Source organism: Lagopus leucura, unplaced genomic scaffold, assembly GCF_019238085.1.
Source record: "Lagopus leucura isolate 7727_CA_CO unplaced genomic scaffold, USGS_WTPT01 Super-Scaffold_100159, whole genome shotgun sequence".
In the NCBI taxonomy this organism is placed as follows: Eukaryota; Metazoa; Chordata; class Aves; order Galliformes; family Phasianidae; genus Lagopus; species Lagopus leucura.
In genome coordinates, this window is record NW_024962335.1 from 19,348,112 (window position 1) to 19,368,919 (window position 20,808).

Consider the following 20,808-nt stretch of genomic DNA (forward strand, 5'->3'; position numbering starts at 1 on the left):
TGAGACCATTAAGAACAAGTACGGCTGAGCTTATGGAAATCATAGGAATGTTGGCATTAGTGCCAACCGTGCTCATTTTGACTCTTGCCAAGGACCTGATCTTCCTGAGCCATCTGGGAACTGCAACTTCTCAGTAGAATCAGCACAGTGCTTCTCAATCCCCTTTTCTTTTCTGCACGTTGATCAGTTTTCTAGGGAAGTTTGCAAATACTGTAAACTTGAACGTATTCGATGTCATTTAGTTTCCTTTTTTATCTTTTGTAGATCTTGCAACAAAAACAAAAAAATAAAACGTGGGGGAGAGGAGTGTTCAGCAGTTCTGAAAATGTGAGGATGTTAGTTCTGACATGTCCAAGATCTTCTGTATTGGCTCTGCATAGGCAAAGCATGGTTAGCATGAACATGGATTTATAAAGTCTTGCAAGTTTACTGAATTTAGCTGTAGCTTTTGGAGAAGACTACAGCTAAATAATGTACTGGTTAATTTAATTTAATGAATAAGACCACTGTGGTTTTTATGAATTTCTTTTTTATATGGAAGCTTTAGATACTCTATTGTAACCCATTTAGGTTTAAATGCCATTTTCAGTTCTTTGGGGCAGTCCATTTTAACTGTAAACCTCTCATACTGCACGCCCTGAGAACTTTTGTTTCTTTTAATGGTGCTGAATTTTAGTGGCGTGAGATCATTGTCTGTAGCCAACCCCAGCAGGAAGTAGCAGTTTTAGGATCACTTCTCTCTTTTTTTTTTCTCCCATTAACAGAACCTCCCTGATATCACACATTTGTCAGTGTACCTTACGCAATGACTCTGTGAAATCCACTGCAAGTTTCAAATTCCTCAGGAGTCCTGTAACGTTTCGCTCTCATTCCCTCCCGGTCCAGATGGTCTTTAGCAGATGCTCGCTGCAACGGTTCTGCAGCCAACAGCGCCGTATGAAAAACTGAGCTATATTTAATACACAGACACATGCACACACACGTATGTGTATGTATCCTTAACTGGCTTTGGAGTTATGCATTGCTGATAAGTAGTGCAACGTTCCCCCAGTTATTTTTCTGTCTATATACCTTTCTTTTCCTAGAACCAGACAGACTCTTTGGGTTCCAAGAAGGTGTTTTCTGTGTGCCAGAGCAAAAAGCATAATGATGGGGACTGAGCTGGCAGGGTGGTAAACAGGGTTTCACATGGCTGTGCATTGCAGCTGGCTTGCAGAATGCGTGGAAAAACTGTAACATCTTAGATTTGAATTAGAATTGCTTTTGAGTTCTGCTGCTTTGGGCAGGAAAGGAGAGGGATCTGTTGCTTTAGGGTGATCCACAATCTCTTATGCATGTCCAGGTGAGCTTGTTTGAGGATGCAAGGGGTAAGCCCCATGGTGAGTGTGCTCTTTACCTCTGTGTAGCCTTGCAAGCCCAGTGTGGAAGCCTCCTTCAATTTCTGCTTTCGTGCATCTGTGCTGTGCCACAGGAGAGAAATGGAGGCTTGGAGAAGACCTTATAGTGTCCTGAACTACCTCAAAGGAGTTTGTAGTGAGATGGAAATCTGTAGTGAGCTGGAGGGTTTGTCTCTTCTCTGTCGCTCAACAAGCAGTAGGACAAAAGGAAATGACCTGAGGTTGTGCCAAGGGAGATTTATGTTGGATACTAGGAGAATTTCTTTGCTGAAAGGGTTGTGATGTGTTGGAACAGCCTGCCCTAGGAAGCAGTTGAGTCACCATCCCTGGAGGTATTTCAAAGATCTGTGGATGTGGTACTTCGGAGTATGATATACCAGTAAACTTGGCAATGCTAGTCCATGGTTGGACATGATGATCTTAGAGGTCTTTTCCTACTTAAATGATTCTGTGATTCTATGTTTATGATCCCTTCTACCTTAGTGTTGACCATAGTGCTATCTTCCATGCCACTGTCCTTGAAACCCCTCCTGTCAGGAAACTATCACTTTGTTACCACTCCTGGAGATGTGCAAGCAAGGGGCGAAGGCCATCTGCAGGCTTTTGCCTTGAGGGATGGAGCCCATGCCTGACACTGTGACCCTGGGCCCTCGGTGGCTTGCTGGTGCCAAGCAGAGGAACCAGTGTGCTCAACATGGTGCTTGCCGTTGTGGATGGAGCAGCCCACGTTGTGCAGTGCCACCAGGCTGTATTTCTTTCCTCAGAAATATTCACACAGCCTGCACAAAACCACTGTTTTCTGTCTTTTAATCTCTGTGATAATCAGTATGGAAAGCGTGGGCTGACTGATCAGCCTCTGGGAATTTGGAACCAGTGCTTTCTGGATGCTAGGGCAGCCATCAGTGAGAGGGCTGCATGTTCATCCTTCCCTTCTCCACATGGGCTGTACCTCTCCATCCCTTTCTGCCTGCTTATTAGGCACTCAGTTGCCTCTGGATGGCTTGAGTAGATTTTGGCTGCAGTTCACATAGGTCTGGATTTGTGTTAGCTGGGATAAGACCAGTGAGTGATTACATATGCCGGTGATTATGCAATGTCTGAAATTTCCCTCCGCTTGTCTCTATCCCCAGGACTCTGGCAAACTTTTCTGGCTGTCTTTGAAGAGTTGTCTTCTGCACCACGCAGTGTGCTCGCTCGATATATCCCATTAATTAGATCACAGCACTGCAAGTGAAAGTGGCTTTGTTTGTGCATTAGCGTTGGAGAGATGCGGATTGGGAAGGGGTGCATGTATGTGTGCTTGCTGGAGGCGTTGACTGGAGAGCAGTTCTGCTTTAAGTGCCAGAAACTCACATTGCCTGGTGGAGTTAATCCTGTAATTAATCTTTGAAACAGGATGAAACTCCTTCTTTCCTTAAATGCTCCCTCTGCTCCCTCTCTGTCACTTGTTTCCTTTTTTTATTATTAGTTTCTATTTTGATGGAGAAAAACATTAAGGAATCTTTATTCTGACAAACTATACTAAGCTATCTTGTTCTCAGTGTATTTGGATGCTAATGTTTGTATTCTTTCTCAGGTTGAAAGTGAAAATAAAGTAACTTGTCTCTGATAGTCCCTGTTATGGGTTGACCTCTGATGCTTCAAACTCAGCGTTTGGAAGGAGGGTAGGCCATAAAGGAAATACCCAGACACGTGCAGCTTTACTAACTGAGATGTGAAAAGGAGACTTGGAAAGAGCAGCTGCTAAATTAGTTTCTTTGAAATTGCTCCTTCCATGTAGAGGCTTCCTTTTGTTCCTCCACGTGCCCCTGGCATTCCCCTCATCCGGCTCACTGGGAACTTCCCATTCCCACTGAAAGCAGATGTCTATTATGCCTGGATTATTTGGGAATTCAGTGTGAGATCTGAAAATGGTTGTGTCGCCATTTGCTTGTGAATTGTCATTTGCCTTTTGCAGATTTTTTGAAGCATTTACTTGTGCTTTAGTACAACTGCAGCTGCCCCTTAGGGAAACGTCAGTATCAAAAAGATAGAATCGTATCATAGAATAGCCTGGGTTGAAAAGGACCAGAATGATTATCTAGTTTCAATCCCCCTGCTATGTGCAGGGTCACCAAACACCAGACCAGGCTGCCCAGAGCCACATCCAGCCTGGTCTTGAATGCCTTCAGGGATGGGGCATCCACAACCTTCTTGGGCAACCTGTGTGGGTGTTTTTTGTTTTGTTTTGGTTTGGTTTGTTTTTTTTTTGATTGAGAGTCCAGTGCAAGCCTACAGAATTTGTCACCTGTGACCCTCTCAGCACTTTTTGGGGTTTCTGTGGCTCCCAGTGCTCCAGTCAGCAGCAATGTGGCTGCTCCCGCTTGCAACCGTTGCCTGTGTCTCCTTCCCTGGGCTGTCCCCAGCCCTCACCAAACCAGCTTGGTTATGGTGAGCAGCTTTCAATCACTTCCTACAACACTTCCTTGGGAACCCAGCCTTAAAAATAAACCATGGGTGGTGCTACAGGATATGCCTGCTGCTTGCCTTTGTAGGTTGAAGGGCTGAATTTATTGAGAGCATTGTTTGGAGCTTGCTTGTGAGTGGGTAGGTTGTGTGTAATGTGAACAACCTTTGGTCTTAAACCTTGGTTCTTGAACTATGTTTCCCGGCTGCCTTCCAGATAAGACTATCGAGTTATCTGGAGTGCAGGAATGCAAAGCAGCATCAGCAGGTTTCTCAGCCTTAGGTGTTTATAGGCTTCTCCAGAATGTGCTGTTCTTCTTGTAAACAGTGTTGTTTTGTTGCAAGAAGGCCAAAGGAAACTGTTATGATTAATTAGCTTAGTCTTATGTAAATCATGGGCAATAAAACTTGCCCAGATTGTTTCCTGTTTGCATTCTGCATACGTTTGCAGGGAGACTTCCTGTCTTGCGTTATGGATAGCTTGGGTCAAAGAATTGACACTGTTCCTCTATGGTGACTGATAATCCTCCCTCTTTTTAATATTGTGTCCTTTTATAATCACTGTGAATGGATCTGGCTTCAACTTATAAACTTTATGGTGACTGATCATCTTCCCCTTTTTTTAATATGTCTCTTTATAACCACTTTAATGGATCTGGCTTCAGCTTATAAACTTAATTGCAAGCTGCTAGAGCTGTATTCTAAGGCTTATTCCCAGTTTCAGTGCTTAAAGTTCATGTTCTGCATTCATTTCCTTTTCGACAAGCTAAATATAGCGGTTTCTTCTGTTATTTGCAGTTGTATTTCCTGCTGTTGCAGGATTTGCAGCTCTGCAGTGATTCTGGTGATTCCCTGAACTTTCCCTGGCTGAACACCATCTCTCTTTTTTTTTTTTCCCCTTCCATTTTTGGAAGTAGAGGATTTGAGTGTAGCAGCTGCATTTGCAGTGAGCCTAGAGAAAATGCATTCCTCCTTCATGGCCCACTGTTCTCTGAAGTCCCTTAAGTCCATGTGCTCTGGGTTGTGTGCTGGACACAGACTTAACGCAGTGCATTATGAGGCTCCTTCTGCCACTTCTCTCCCACTCTCAGGTCTTTTTCGAGATCTCTCCTTCTAATTGCCCGACCTATCACAACAGCAGGACTTGGGGCTTTTTGCTGGCAACAGATTTTTACCTTTGGCTTGATTTAAAACATGTTGCTTGTTGATGTCTGCTTAACAAGTAATCTGTGTTTTGGTTTTGTGACCTGATCTTCTTATTACGCACTGCTCCTCCTGATGCTACATTATCTGCAAACAGTAGAGGTGACTTCTCCTCTCAGGTCACTGATAAAATAGCAGAGTCTGGGGCCAAGGGCTGATCCCTGTGGGATCGGCTGATCCACTGAAAACATGGTGCAATCTGCTAGTTTATGTTTCACATCTAAAGATTTCTTACTTCTTCATCTGACTGAATGCATCTTGTTGACCGCATTTTCTGGCTTTGTTTTCTATAGTACCAACCCTTACAAAAGACAAGGTGTATCAAGCTCATGAGATTATTAGAAACAGAGATAACATTTGAAAAGCTGAATTTTCAGTGTGGAATTATAAGCATAAATTAGATTTCTCTCCCTTTTGGTCTCAAATTCTAACTACTCCCTTCCCTTCTCCATCTCTTCCCTTAGTAAGGAATGAACAGCGAGTAGGTTAACTTGCTGTTACTTTGACTGCCTTGTTTACACTTAAATATTTTTGTATTTTTTCCAGTCCAACAGTATTGTTTCTTACTGAAAATAGTTTCAAGAGCTCCTTAGCAGCTCTGTTGAGACTTTTCAGATGGAGATTTTCTAAGCCTGCTAATTAAAATGACTGGCTTCGAGTAGCTGTTGTTTTTATATTCTCCTTAGTTGTTGTTGGGCTGGAAATCAGTTCATTACCATCCTGTGGGATGGCTGTATCATCTGTTATTTCTCATATAAAGAGCAGTAATTCAGAACCGCCCCCTCCCAGGGGTGTTCAATTAAACATTTTGGTCCCTTTCCTTCCCCCCACACAGCTTGAGACAAGAACTTGCCTGGTATATAATTAACATTCTTCTAGGTCCTAATGAACTCTGAAGTGATCTTGTTCCCCTCTGAATTATATTTTCTGTTAACTCTTTTTTGGTTTCCAGATTTATATTAACTCATTAATTTTTACTTTCTTCCAGTATAATAAATGTCTAACACATTTGACAGGTGCTTTAATTTCCATGTTAGGTGGGATTGTTTGCCTGGAATGGCTTTCTATTTACCTGCTGTGCTGAGCTGACAGGATTTGTTCTTGTTGTAAACTGAGGTGGTGATAAAATATTTGCAGCATGCAGAATTATAGAAATGCTCAGGTTGGAAGGGACCTCATAGATCATCTGGTCCCATCTTGATGCTTTCTTGTTTAAGGACTAGTGCCCCTGCTCTCTATGAGGAGAGCAAGGAGGTAGCTGGATGCCTGTGGGTACTGTGAGTATTCCCTATAGCTGTTACGATATCCTCAAGAGCAGAGGTGGGAATATATCCTCTGAGGGCTCTGCCTTAGTGCTTCTCTGGGAGGAGAAGCTATTAAACAAACTGTTCCACCAGTCCCTATATCTCTGGAAAGCATAGAGAGCTAAACTTAAACTGTTCTGTTCTGTTTTTAAGTCCTTATGTTAGGATGCAGATGTTTCCATCTACCTCTATTTTGAGGCCCGAACCTCGATTCAGTAGCACTCGTTTGTTTTGTTTTTAATGAAGTTGACTGAAGTAATGTTTTCTGGCTCTCTGACAAAAGAATTGTCGTAGGAAATTGGAATACTGGCTCTAAAGTGTGGAATGCCTTAAAATAATTTGTCTAGACGAATGCTATGCATGCTTTTCAGCGTATATTTATTTTATCTCATTCACATCCTGTTTCCTTTCTCTCTACAGCTTTCAAGTTTCAAAACAAACTAGTCTGCCTTTGGCACAAGCAACAGCAGGCGACCCCCACTGCTCTTGTGGTGACATAATACGAAATGCATTTTTTCTCAGAGGAAGGGTGCTGCAGTACCAGCATTGGTAAAGGCACTGGTCCACACAAAATGAGGTGCCGAAACTGTTTTTGTGAATTCCTTTGTGGTTTTCTGCAGAAGTATGGCTGTGCCTGTGCAGCAGGAATGTCATGGTGAAAAGGAGGCTCCAGGGAGATGTCGTTGTGGCCTCCAGTACTTGGAGAGAGCTCATAAGCAGGAAGGGGAGTGACTTTTTACACTGTCTGATAGTGACAGGACAAGGAGCAGTGGCTTTAAACTAAAAGAGGAGAAATTTGGGTTAGATGATAAGAAGAAATTCTTTACTCGGAGAGTGGTGAGGCACTGGCAAAATCTGACCGGAGAGGCTGTGGATGCACCATCCCTGGAGGCATTCAAGGCCAGGTTGGATGGGGTTCTAGGCAGTTGAATCCATGACACGGATTGGAACTGGATGAACTTTAAGGTCCCTTCCAACCTAAGCCATTCTATGATTTTATAATTCTATGATTCTATGTATTCCATACATAGAATGTCACCAGAGTCATCTTCAGAGCATCAGGCATTTTGCTGTGGGATGGGTTTGGGCAGAGCTGGCTGCTTCAGTTCAGCTCCAGATTCATGACTTGAGCACAAGATAGGGATGATCTTCCAAGCCACTGTCTTCACAGGTACCGTTGTTCTGCCTTCTTAGCCTTCTGGAGCAGTAGCTGTTTGGGCACAGGGTGCAGCAGCAAGCTGAAAGAGTTTTGATGGCTTTGAAAGGGAAAAGTTTTGACTATTCCTGTTGTTGGATCCATGCCGAGCTGATATGTTGCCCCAGTGTTTGGTCTTAGGTCAAGTTTGTGGTAGTGTGAGAGGTACATCAGATCAAAACCCAAGATGTTTCTACTGAAAGGCAAGCATAGGACTTGCTTACTGGTAAGGGGTTCTTTAATCTGGTGGTTTGTTCCATTATCTGGCTAGATCACATGTGGGAGTGAAATATGACATCAAACTGACTGTTGTAGTGCATGTACTTAACACGTAGTGCTCCATGATAGCAACAAAGAACACAAAATCCTGCCAGCGTTGTTTCTGCCTGATAGTAGATATCTGTCTGATAGAGGGGCAGCATTGTCTGTGGGGCCGGGTCTAAGCCCCATGGTGACTGAGGTCACTGCTAGCCCAAGGCTGCTGATCCTTGAGCTCTGAATCAGGCAGAGGACTTCATCTCCCCGGTAAGGTGATGTGGCCTGTGGATTTGTGGATGTGGCCTTGTTGTTTTCCTTATCCAGTGATCAGGCATCTGCCTTTTGAGTTCATGGAAGGGTTATACGTGTGTGGTGTTCTTTTTATTTTTAAAGCATTACACGCACCTGTAATGTTAACCATTATGGTCTATGAACATTTTATAAAAACTAAGTCATGTTAACCATTATGGTCTATGAACATTTTATAAAAACTAAGTCATGTTTTTCATAATCACCTCTGGAGGGGTCTGCATTTGGAGGTTTGAGAAAAGAGTCTGACTCTTCCAAAATTGAGAGTACTTAAGTATTTAGGAGCTTCATTTTGTGTCCTTTCTTTTCCAAGCAAAAAAAAAACAAAAAAAAACACACCACACACTCCTGATGTAAAAGACTTGTAAAGCAGAACCTAGGAACTCTATAGTGAAATCATAGAATCACAGAATAGCTTGAGTTGGAAGGGACCTGGAAAATCATCCGCTGGCTCAGGCAGGGTTGCAAACCACTAAATCAGGCACTGAATCAGTTTACTCAGGACTCCATCCAGTGTGGCCTTGAACACCTCTAAGGATGGGGCATCCACAGCCTCTCTGGCTGTGCATCTATTCCAGCACCTCATCACCCTCTCAGAGAAAATTTCCCCCCCAACATCTAGTCTAAACCTCTTCTCTTTTAGTTTAAAACCATCCCCCTATATCCTATCATTTTCTACCCATGTGGACAGTTGATTTCCCACCTGTTTGCTAGCTTCTTTTTAGTACTGGAAGGCCATAATGAAGTCTCCTCAGAGCCATCTCTTCTCCAAGCTAAACAAGCCCAACTTCCTCAGTCTGTCTTTTGTAGGAGAAGTGTTCCAAGCCTCTGATCATCTTCATGGCCCTCCTCTGGACCTGAAATAAAACACTCAATCTCCCCTTAAGCTGCCCAGTACCAGTAGTAAAGCTGTACTTGTTTCATAATAACCAGGCAGCTTTTAATTTAAGAGCTGGATTCTGATGGATGGCATGTAGGTCATCAGCCAGTGCTAGGAAAATGAAGGAATGATAATCCCAGTGAGCTGAAATGCTGCCATTAAACTTTGCAGCCACTGAAGAAAGTTCTTGAAGATGAAAATAGCGATTTTTATTTTAAATGTTAAGTGTCCTATCAGTCACGAGTGGCAAGACAGAGCATGCAGTGAGTTCTGCTGATGGAGCAGAAGTTGTTCTTTCCTACCTACACTTTTCAGACTAATTTAAGATCCTCCTTTGAAAGATACTGCTTTGGTCCTTAGGGAGGAGGCTGTTGCGAACATTTTCCACTCGAAAAAAAGGGAGCTGGAGAGCAACTGTGTTCTGCAGGAGGCCTTCTGCAGTGGGGCGAACCTAGTCAAGGAGTTCTGATGTGGCCCTGCTCTAACAGTGCCTTGGTGCAGTGTGCCTTGTTTCTGTGAGGCTGGGCCCATGGCCCAAGGCTGGCAACTTCAGGTGTTGCTCAATAAATGGGAATGGTAAAGAGACCTTTTAGGGTGAGCAGACAATAAAATGCCTTTAGGGCAGTTTCTGTGGAATCATAGAATGACTTTAGTTGGAATGGACCTGAAAGATCATAGAGCTCCATTCCCAGTGCTATTGACCGGGTTGCCTATCTCCAGCTCAGGCTGCCCAGGTCCCCATCCAACCTCCAGCCACGGGGCACCCACAGCTTCTCTGAGCAACTTGAGCCCTTTACAAAGGGCTTATTTGTGCCCTTCAAGAAGTGTTGCTTTTACCTGAGGACTTGGACAAGTTTGCTTTGTTTTATTCCCCTCCCATTCCTCTGGTGAAGGAAGGTCATAAATGAAACCAAGTGCCCAAACATTGTGAAATACTGTTATAATGTTAAGGTCTCTCTGCATACATTCAAGAAGGAAGCAGAATAACTGTTTTCTTTCAAAAGTAGCAATAAATTAAGCCAGCTGTACAATGACAACACACATTATCCCCACTGCCTAGCTCTTAGGCAGCTAATGAGACCTTAAGTGCCCACTGGTGAACAGTAAAATTTGTAAACAAAGGTTTCAACTTGTCTGAAGGCTTTCTTTCACTGCTTTTTCTGCATTCTGGCTAAATACTGGATCGTTGCCCAGTAGACACTATTTAGATGTGAAACTTGCAGTAAATGCCAGTTTCTTCCAAAGAGCCAGTAGGTGTCCCAGCCTTGGGGCATAACCCAGCAGATTTGCATTAGCTCACAGCAAGCATTTTTGACTTGGCATTGTATACAGGGAATGTAGCTGGGGAGAAGAAAGAAAAAAACCAACAACTAAGTCTGTTCCTTTCTTTGCTAGATGGTTTTAAAAAAACTAACAGTTATCTTTAATTATCTTGCCTGGATGCCAAAACCATCAGAGATCCCAATGACTAAAGTTTGGCAGCTGAACTCTGTCTAGGTGAGTCACACTACTTGGAGATGCTGAGGGGAGTTCTTTGCTGCTGTTCCTGGCATTTTAGGGGCTCAAGAAAGGCACACCTGGTGGTCAGGCTTGTCTCACAGCCTCCAAAGTCACTCATGATAAAGAGTTGGTGACCATGCTGCTCACAGATGGAGAGAAGGCCACTGGGAAAAAACTGGGGAGAATTTTGGTGTTCTGTAGTTTTGCTGCTCAAACTGGCAGCCTGAGGGCTGTCTTATGGCTGATACAAATGGAATGCGCAGCAATGAGCATGGTGTAAGAGGAGTTAAAAAGATAAAAACAAAAAACAAAACTTTAGTAACAAAACAAAGAAACAAACAAAAAACAAACAAAGAAGCAACATCAACAAGTGAAAAGCCAGCAACCTAAAAATGAAAAGAGAAGGGCCAATCTTAGTGGCTGAAACAGAAGAATGGAAACAGCTGACCTGAGGCCATAATCCAGCCACTTGCTCGCAACATGGAATTGGGAATGTTTTTGAGGTCTCAGTCAGGGACCCAACCAGGGAGCTGCCCTGAAGGGCTCCCAGCTGACTGACTTACCGCCCTGCTGTGCTGATCCTAGTGACTCACTCCTCTCAGACTTGAGTTCCTATGGGGAAAGGAAATAGCAAAACATGCACCCGGCCTGTTGGAAAGCGAGTCTGGATCCAAGAATTGTGCACTGGGGGAAGGGCAGGGGAGTGTGAGAAGGATTTTCCTATTTTAAATGACTCCCAAGAGGCCTATGCTAGGAATGAGCAATAGCATCCTTTTCTCTGCCTGCGGACGTTGGGCTTAGGAGACACCGAACTCCAGCGTTGCTCACCCTTGCCTTTTTTTTCCAACTTCTGTTTACTCATAGTTACTATAGAGTTTAATTTTGTTTTTCATTTCCTCTTCAAATCCCACATTCTTTGGAGAAGGGAAGGTTAAAGAAAGCTAAAGAATATTTTGAAGCACGGGAAAGCAAAGGAATTTATATGCTTCTTGAAAAATCCCCCATTAGTTGAAATAAATATGCTGCTGCTTTGCTGGTTGTGGGTTGGAAATACTTGAGTGTTTGCAATGGGAGTGTATGCATGCATGTGTGCATAATGGGCTGGATTATAAGATTTGCTCAGCATGAACTTCAGCATTTCCAGCTATGTAACCTGAGCAAGTTGGGAAGATGTACAGGTTTAATTACCATGCAAATCCATTAGCTCTGAATTTCCTGGCATTTGTTTTGTTGATGACACAACCTGAATGTTATTCACTTAGTGGATTTTTTTAATCCATCCAATTTTTGGGGGTGATTAAAGTGAGTAATTGCTGGTGTGAGACTCCAAATAATCATATCTGCTGTTATGGTGGATCTCTATGCTGTTTTCAAATACCAATTTCATATTACCGTTCATATTCTCCTGCAAATGAGGCAATTTTAGTGTAATTAATAACCAGACAGTTAAAAAACTGTAGTAAAGTAATTGGCAAATTATTCCTCTGTGCCTTGGTTTTGATTTTTTCTTACACTGTAGAAGATGCACAACTAGAGATGTGAGGTCCCCCCTGTTTGTCCACACCAGGTGCATAAGCCAGGGTAGTGCCAATCTCCACTTTTATCAGTGTATTTTAGGTGTGACCTGGGGGACTGTTTACATTCCTCAGTCTCCCTGGTCTCTTCTGTTTGCTGTATGTAACACGTTTTTCCTGCCATCAGAAAGATCTTCCAGCTGTTCTGCTCCTCAGTCAGGCTAGGAGGGAGGATCTCTGTGTCTCATTTAAGAATGAGTAGTTAGATGTGCCTGCAGTTGCATGCTCATTAATATTGACTATGGCCTGTTCCAGAGGTCTTCTGGCAGCTGAGATTTTGTACAGTTTGTGTGTTGTTGGATGATTTTTTCTCAAATATGCACTGCCAAATGTAGTTGCCTTCTCTTTTTCCTCTATCATCTCCCTCAAATTAACACATACAAAAGGTAAGCACCCTGGTATCAAGTTGTATAGGGTGCAGATACCTGCTTTTCCACTCAGTTTCCCTGTGGGGATGCTGGGGAAGGTTGATCTTGTCTCTCTTTCAGCCCCTATCTTTGGAATCAGTATTCAGGAAAAATACTGTGCTGCTGCCAGTTTGTCCTTTGTTTCTCATCCTTGTAAGAGCATTGGAGCAGTAGCTTGGATCTGTGCCTCAAACCAGTGATGTATCAACGTATCCTATGCCAGTAGGTGAGCTCTTCTGTTCCCTGAAGGGCACGTGGGAATGAATTGTGGAGGTGAGGCTCCTGGGAGCTCCATCATTAGCCCTTCTCAAAGCTGACAGGGCTGCGTACCACGTGATTCAATCTGTGGCTGAGTTTGGAGAAGAATGAGCGTTGGCCAGCTTCCCTGCTGCAAATGTAAAAAATGCCAGAAGAGGAAGAATTTGAGGGATGTGATGTGCCTGGAAACTTGCAGAGTTTTTTTGCCTGAATCTGTGTGACAGTGAACTGCTGCACAAGTGCCAGTGAGTACTGAGAACAGTTCTCTTGGTCCTTTGGAAGCTGAGGGAGCTTTTCAGTATGTGTCCTTGGGTTTGGGTGTGCAGGAATTCATGGACTTCTCTCCTGCATCATCATCATTAGCAGGACTACATGTGCAGTCCTCCCTCCATACTACATGAGCAGTATCTAGGCATGGTTCTTTAGCTGCAAAGAGCAGATTTCTGCTTCAGGTCCTTATCATGAAATCCCAGAATGGCTTGGGTTGGAAAGGACCTTAAAGCCCAACAGTTCTAACCCCCTGCCATGGGCAGGGCTGCCACTCACCAGCTCAGGCTGCCCAGGACCCCATCCAACCTGTCTTGAGCACCACTGCATCACCACTCTCTGACTAAAGACTTTCCTCCTAATGAGTAGATGCTGCACTTGCACGCTTAAGCAGAACTGTGTATGATGCATTTTATGGCTCTTGCATTATAACCAAGTTTAGAGCTGAGCCTGCTGAGAGTGAAAAGCATGTATGTGCCATCTTTAACGACTGGCACTTTGCCTGGGTGCCCTAGAGTTTGAATCCTTGTGTTAGCAGCTGTGGATCCTATTCAGACCTCCTTGGATACCATATAAGCAGAAGCCTGTGAAATGTGTGTTTGGTTGCTTGAAAAGGAGATGGTATCTCCATGTAGCCTCTCTTCCTGATATTTGATGCTACTAGCTAGAAATGGTTCTTTCTGTATTTTATCTCCTGTGTACCTTTGATTTAGACAAACCACAAGAGAGCAAGTGAAGAAACGATTCCCTGTTTTCCCTGTTAACTCACAGTGAGAGAGGAAACCAGAGATGAGGACAAATTCATGCCTGAGGTGCACCCTGGCACAGTGCATGTAGGCCAGCATGCTCTGAGATTCCTGAAGGGTGGGCTTTGGTTGTACCCAAAGGTACAAAGGAACCCAAAGGAAGTGCGTAGGCCTCCTAGGGGGTGTAGTGTGTTTTATAGGCTCACCAAAGCATGCTACTTGTTTAATAATGTAATTAAGGAGTATCATTTAGGGCTATCGACTTCATTGCTTTTTTTATTGAGTCCTTTGAAAGCCAGTTTTCTGTTTCAGTCTTAGTCCTGATAACATGACAGCTTGAGATAACCAGCACTCTCTGGTCTGACTTCAGGCTGGAGAAGTCAGCACTCCTATGGAAGGACCCAAACCTGAGTCTCTGTTTCACTTCAGAGCTGTCCATTTGAGCAGAGAAGAAAAAAACTTTTCCCGTAGGCAGAAATGGAGAAAAGGAGCTTTGTCTGGCAGGAACAGTAATGCTGTGAGAGCTGCAGCCTGCGGCTCACTTGGGCTGAGGCCAAATATGACTTGCTAAAAGCAATCCAAAATCCACCACGCGCCCGGATGCAGGAACCCTCCTCTGTTTGCTTACCGTGGGGAAGATGTCTGTAGGTGTTTTGTATTCCCCTAAAGCACCTGGCTTATAAGCAGGAGTAAATGTCCCAACAGATTGGCAGAGAAACTCCGTGGAGCTGCAACCCTCTCCCTGCAAACATGAGCCCTGGTGTTTTGCTTGTTTGTAAAGTATTCTGGGAGAAGGGGAAGATAAGGCTGTATCTGTCCTAATGGCTTTTTACAGAGATTCAAATCCCAACTAAACACATATTTTTGCTATATAGAAAGAACTATTTATTAATTCAAATACACTCCTTATACAAATGTCTGTAACTAGTACTGTCACTGGCAGTGGGGTGTGAGGGTATAGAATCATAGAATCATCATTAAGGTTGGAAAGACCAATAAGATCATCTAGTCCAACCGTCAGCCCATGCCTATGACTGGTCTAGATCATGTCCTAAACTTCCACATCCACTCATTTCATGAACATCTCCAAGGATGGTTACTCCACCACCTCCCTGGGCAGCCTGTGCCACTGCAGTACCAATAGCGGGGTGGCCAGGAGCTGCAACAGAGCTGTATTTTATTAAAAAAGAAAGCGATTGCCAACAACAACAACAACAAAACAACAAAACCCACATTTCTGAAGCAAGTACTCTTTTTTTCTTTTTTTAAAGATAAACTCTGTTGGGGAAAGATGCCAAACTGAAAGCCACAGACAAAGAATTCCTTTCTTTTTCAACCAAATAGATATTGAATTTCTGGCAGTCTTCTCAGCTTCCTCTCTAATTTGCCCTTTCCTCCTCTGGAGTGTGATCACCGCAGAGGTGATTGCTGCAATATCAGCATGGAGGGCTGTTCTGTGGATGTTCTACTCTGGAAGTTGCTGCTGACCACTGTGGTGTATGCGGAAATGGTGGGAGAGAGGGAGGATGTGCCTTGAGAAGGCAGAAAGGAACAGTTTAAGTGTGGGTGGGAACTGTGAGGAGGCTGATGTCTCACTGCTCCCTCAAAAGCTGTAAGCTGTTGCCCAAATGCCTTTTTGAAACCTTTAATCAAATGAAGTTGCTTTCAATAGACTACTGTTTTCTTAAGGGGGAAAAAAAAAAAAAGGCAGGCTTCATGTGTTCGCTGTGGTAGAGATGTGTGTAACGTACAAAATATTCCTGTATCTCAAGCAGTATTTTCTCTAATGATTAAGAAGTCCAGACCCTAAAGCTGTATCTCTCAGTGGAATCCAGCAGCTGTGTGATCTGGCCTGGCACACTCTTTAGGACTTCTGTGTTCAAAGTTACATCGCAGACTTTAAAAATAAGATGGAAACACAACAACAAAATTAGAGAACCATTTTAAGAATAGATAGAGCATTTATTTGCTGTCAGAAGGCTCTGCTGTAAATGTACTCCATTTCTTCCATGCAGATTGCTGCTTGTCAGTTTTGCAGATGCAGCAGAAAAACAGAAAGCATGTATGTTGAGGAACGTGTTGGACTGCCTTCCCTGCCCCAAAGCCCTCTTTCTGTCTGGTTTTGAGAAGCTGAACGTTTATTTCCTTTGCTGCTGTTCCTGAAGTGGTATTAGGAAAATTCCCCATTTAAAACGAAAGTAATCTAACTTTTATTCTTCCATTTGCTGAAAGTTATTTACACAGCAGTTGATACAAATTTCTTCTGTATTGAAACAGTATTGTGCAGGAATCTTTGTCTGATTTTGCTAAAGATAGCCATGTAGCCCATGCTCGTTTTGTTTTTCAGCTGTGTCTTGAAACCAGTGTACAAATACTGAAGCAGTCATGTTGTATCTTGTGCTAATAGGGAAGCGTGGTTTATACATTTAGCAGCTGGGAAGCAGCTCTAGTTGTGAGAGCTACTGAGTTCTTGGGTATTGAAACTAAAACAAGGTTTTCGAAGGTGGTCATGACCCCCTTGCTGAGTCATTCCAGAGTTAGTTCAGTTGTTTTATCATTCACAGCAAGTTAATATGAAACTACAAATCCATTTTGCCATTTGTAAACACTTTATTTTAGCTAGCTTGCTGTTTGAGCATAGTTAACTGTGTTCCTCTGTGTACTGCCTTATATTTAGTAAATATTTTCTTTAGTGCCTGTCAGAATTGACTGAAGGCTTATGAATTTTGAAAGAAGTCCCGGTTAGTACTGGTGAACATTTGGAGGAGGGGCTGTGTCTCTTTAGGTGCTTGGTGGGCTCTGTGAGACCCACCCGAGCTCGCATATTCTAGCACCAGGCTTTGAGGCCACAAGCGTTGTACAGGGCATGCGAGGAGTGTAAGCACACTGCTTCTCTTCTGGAATCATACAGTATGGACTAGTTCTTGATTCTTCCCTACAGGAAGCCAGACCTTGAGTTTCTGTGTTTGTTTCTGCAGGAGAGTGCAAGATGAAGGGCAAGATCAGTGCTGCCTGCAAAAACAGAGCAAATCAAGCAGACTTAGAGTTTCATAGGACCAGGCCCCAGTTGACAAAGACTCCTATATGAGATGGTAGATAATGCCTGATTGTTTAGAAAGGCTCATTATGATTCATTGCACAAATATTTTTGTACCAAAATAGATTTATCTGTGTCTAAAACAAGGAGGAATGGTTTCTTGCCGTACAGTTTCTTCCGTAGTCTTCTGATACTTGAAATGAAAACAAGAAGAGCTGCAGTCTCTTTAGATATTGCTGGGAACTGCACTGGGTTCTCTAGGAAGTAGATTGGGAGATTTGGTTTCTGCTTGTTTTGAATAAAAAACAAGCACAAAGTTATTCTAGTACATGCAGTCATAGAATGCATTGCTATTGTAATAGGTAAAGTAGTAATTAGCAGTGGCTGCCAGGAGCTCCAGTTGTAGGGCCCAGAAGCTGAATTTTGCTAGAATGCCGTGTCTGGAATAGATGTATAAATTACCCAGGAATTCCACTGTATAGAAAACGAATTGCCTGGGGACACGCGGACTCTTTCTGCTGGATTGTGGTATATGTTCTATGCAACTAGAATTGTCATATGTGGTGGCAGACAATATGAGCCTGAGTTGCTTCCTTTCTGTTCTCTGTGCTTCAGTGACCACCCAAGTGTTCTATTCCACACAAGGCACATCCTAACAATAAATCCTGCAGGGTGCGTAGGGAGTACCTCTAGGGAAAGAAAGGAGGCTGCCTCAGGACATGGCTGCTGTGCTTCTGTTTTCCGTTTTCATTGTGAGTTAATCATAAACTCTTCTGTTTTCACTGGAGCAGGGCTGGTTGTTCCTTCTACTGACTGGCATGGGTGCCTGCTGCAGATACCAGGATTGTTCTGTTGTTGGCATGACAGGCAAGGAGACAACTTTTTCCCTTTTTATCTCCACAGCACTTCACAGAGTTCCTGGATGAGTTCTCACCAGATGTCCTAGGCCAGCTCTTGAATGATCCCTTCTTGTCTGAGAAGAATGAAGTGATGGAGGTGGAACTGTCTCCAGCATCCCCAGCGCCACTCATCCAGGCAGAGCACAGCTACTCCTTGTGTGGGGATTCCCGGCCCCAGTCACCGCTGACCCACATCTCGACTGATGACAATTTTAATGAAGGTAATACTGCTGTGTGCAAAATCAGTGTTGATCTACTTGTCATTGTTTGCTTGCCATGATGATGGAGTAATGGAATGTTCCTGGTGGGATAGTGGTGCGCTAAAGGTGCATATGAATCTTCTGTGCTAATTGAAATGTCTACAATGAAGTTACAGATGGGATTGGTTTGATTTCAGTCTGCAGGCATTGTGAATCAAGCAATTGGTCCATAGAGAGTGAAATTATGCTCAGCAGAAATTACTAACTTTGCACTGTATTGCATTAAAACTAAGGGTTCATCCAAAAGAAGTGGGAGAAGATCCAGAAATAGACTTGTTTCTATGTATCTGAATCTTTGGTTGTTTAAGATAAATGGAGACCAATAAATCAAATGAGTCAAATGAAGACCACCTTGACGTTTGGGTACTGTACAACGTAATGTGTAAGGAAAGGGTGCAATGGAGTTTCAGTCTTCGGGGGAAGAGGCAAAGGGGAAGTCTTATTGTGGTCTGCAGCTCTCTGATGCATGGATGCAGAGGAGGCAGATCTGGACTCCTCTCAGAGATGCACAGCGATAGCACAAGAAATAATGATACAGTTTGCAAGAAGGGAAATTCCACTCGGATGTTAAGAAAGCCTTTTTCACTATGAGCATGTCAAACACTTGAACATAGATGATGTCATCATCTATGGAGGTATTCAAAGTTGAGGAAGAAAAAGCCCTGAGCAACCTTACCTGAGCTGCCTGCGCTTTGAGCAAGGGGCTGATCTCTAGAGGTCCCTTCTAACTGACGTCACTTCAGGTTTATTAAAAAAAGAGCAAACAAAAAAACCTCTTTAAACTATAGTTATGTTCAGTAATGGAACTTTCTAGTATCCCAAAATGAAAATCAGCTCCTTTTATTTGTGTTTTTTAAATGTATGTGTATGGGAATGAAACTTTATGTGTCTTGGTCTTTAAACCTGTCTTGTGAAGTCCTGTGACTTGTCAACCTGTCTTGTGAAGTCCTGTTTCTTTTTTTTTTCTTCTTTTTTTTACTTCTAAGAAAAGAAGTGGGAAATATTGGTACACAGGATACAAGGCACACCACCAGCATTTTTTAGCAGCTATGTTTAATTCAGCAGTTATAAACATCTGGAGGGGAAAAAGGGAAATGCAGGAACGGTGGGAGGACAGGATCCAACCTGCTTGTTCTGGTGTGTAAATGCCTACTAGCAAAAAGGGAGTTCAAAAGCTAGTGCTGGTGGAGAAGCAAGGCCATGAATAACTGGCAACTCTTAGACTGACTTTCACTCCTAATAATGTTTGTGTGTTCAGCATTATCTTCACAGTGAAATGGAGTACTAAACCACTCTGTAATAGAAGAGAGAGATTAGTACTTATGTCTAAGCATTAACAAGCAAAGTTGTTTAAGAAGATCCACTAAGACATCAGTTTTCATACGCTGACAGTTCTGTAGTCCAAAAAGCTCCCTTAAAACAAGGTGTGGCCTGTTAGAGATTTCACAAATTTGGCTGCATTTCACTGAGGACTATACATAAAGCCTGAGAGAAGGCTTTTTGAAGTGAAATGAGGTTTTTAAAAATCATTTGGAAACATTGTCTACATAAAGCCTTGCCTTTCTATATATCCAAACTGGTTTATATGAATATCTTTAAATGAATGCTCAAAGGAAATGACAGATACTTTTTACTGTGACAGGAGAAGAAGCACAAGAAACTTCATAAAGCAAACTTCCCTAGAAGTTAATAGAAAGAAGCTCCAAACTAGGCTAAATGTGAGGGGAGTTTCCTTTTGGGAAAAATCCTTAAGAAATTCATGCTGCTGAGACTACTGGGTAATTAGTAGAGCTCTGGTCAAATGATATTTTAAAAAGCCAAGAAACGTTAACAAGTGAGTTTAAAAATAGAAAATGAATGGAAAGCATTTCATCTTCTGCTCATTCTGCAGTGTTTCATAAGAGAGGAGGAGGAGGTGGAGGAGTTGTTCCTGATGTTTGGGATTTTATTTAATCTTTACCCTGGAATCACTTTCACGACCTCTCCTGACTCTGTGAAAAAGGGATAGGGAGATTTTGCAGGTGGCAGTACTGCAGGACTTGGTGCTGAAGATTGAGACCATCTGCACTGTTAGATGGTGGAGGTACATAGTGCTCTTGGCAGCACTGGTGAAATCCAGTTCCCTTGGCAAAGGGGCTAGTGCAAAGAATAGATAAAAAAGTTACCTTTTCCAAATAACTACCCTACTGGGCAGGCTGCTGAACTCTTGCTGCAGTTGAAGTCAACAATGTGATATTTCTTCTTACAAGTCTCTTTTTAGACCTTTTGTGATTGTCCTAGCAGTGAGCATTGGTGTCCTGTTCCCCAGAGCATGCAACAGTGCTAACCCTTCTTGTCAGTGGAGTTTATGGACAGACAAAGAGGAGAGAAGAGAATGGCAAGAGGAAGGAGGAGGTGTTCTAGAGCTAGGCTACTTAGCCTGTCTGACTAGATAATACGTACTTGAAAAAGGAATCAGTTATGGTCCTTACTGGGATTCATTCCAGTAGGCGTTCTGTTAACATGACCTGGAGCTGCTAGCTCCTTTCCACAAAGGTAACTTCTTAAGTGCAGTGTGCTTGCGTATATTTAGATGCCAGCTGGCTTACAGTGTGTCTGTTCTAACTCAGTGCATTTTAATTATGTGAGGCCAATCTGTTGCTCAGCCCTTGGGTGCCACCTGAGAGCTGCAAGTAACTGTGGAGCCCCATACTGGTCCAGCCTTCAGGTAGGATAGAAGTAAGATTTCCCCACAGAGGGTGATGGGTGGTTGGATTGGCTTTGTTCCTCATGGATCTGGTGTCCTTGCCTGCCTGTCTTTAAAAATACTCTTTAAATATGAAGTTTGTTTCCATGGCAATGGGTGCACTGCAGATAGCAATGGTACATT

At 43.1% G+C, this 20,808-nt stretch overlaps 1 protein-coding gene across 2 annotated transcripts in view; it reads left to right on the forward strand.

Annotated features, from left to right (window-relative positions):
• CREB3L2 (cAMP responsive element binding protein 3 like 2) overlaps positions 1–20,808 on the forward strand; it is a 72,070-nt gene that overhangs the window by 20,464 nt on the left and 30,798 nt on the right. For both annotated transcript variants that reach the window (XM_042889966.1, XM_042889967.1), the window contains exon 2: positions 17,684–17,900. In XM_042889966.1, coding sequence (XP_042745900.1) covers positions 17,684–17,900 — 217 coding nt within the window. The remainder of the gene's footprint in view (positions 1–17,683; positions 17,901–20,808) is intronic.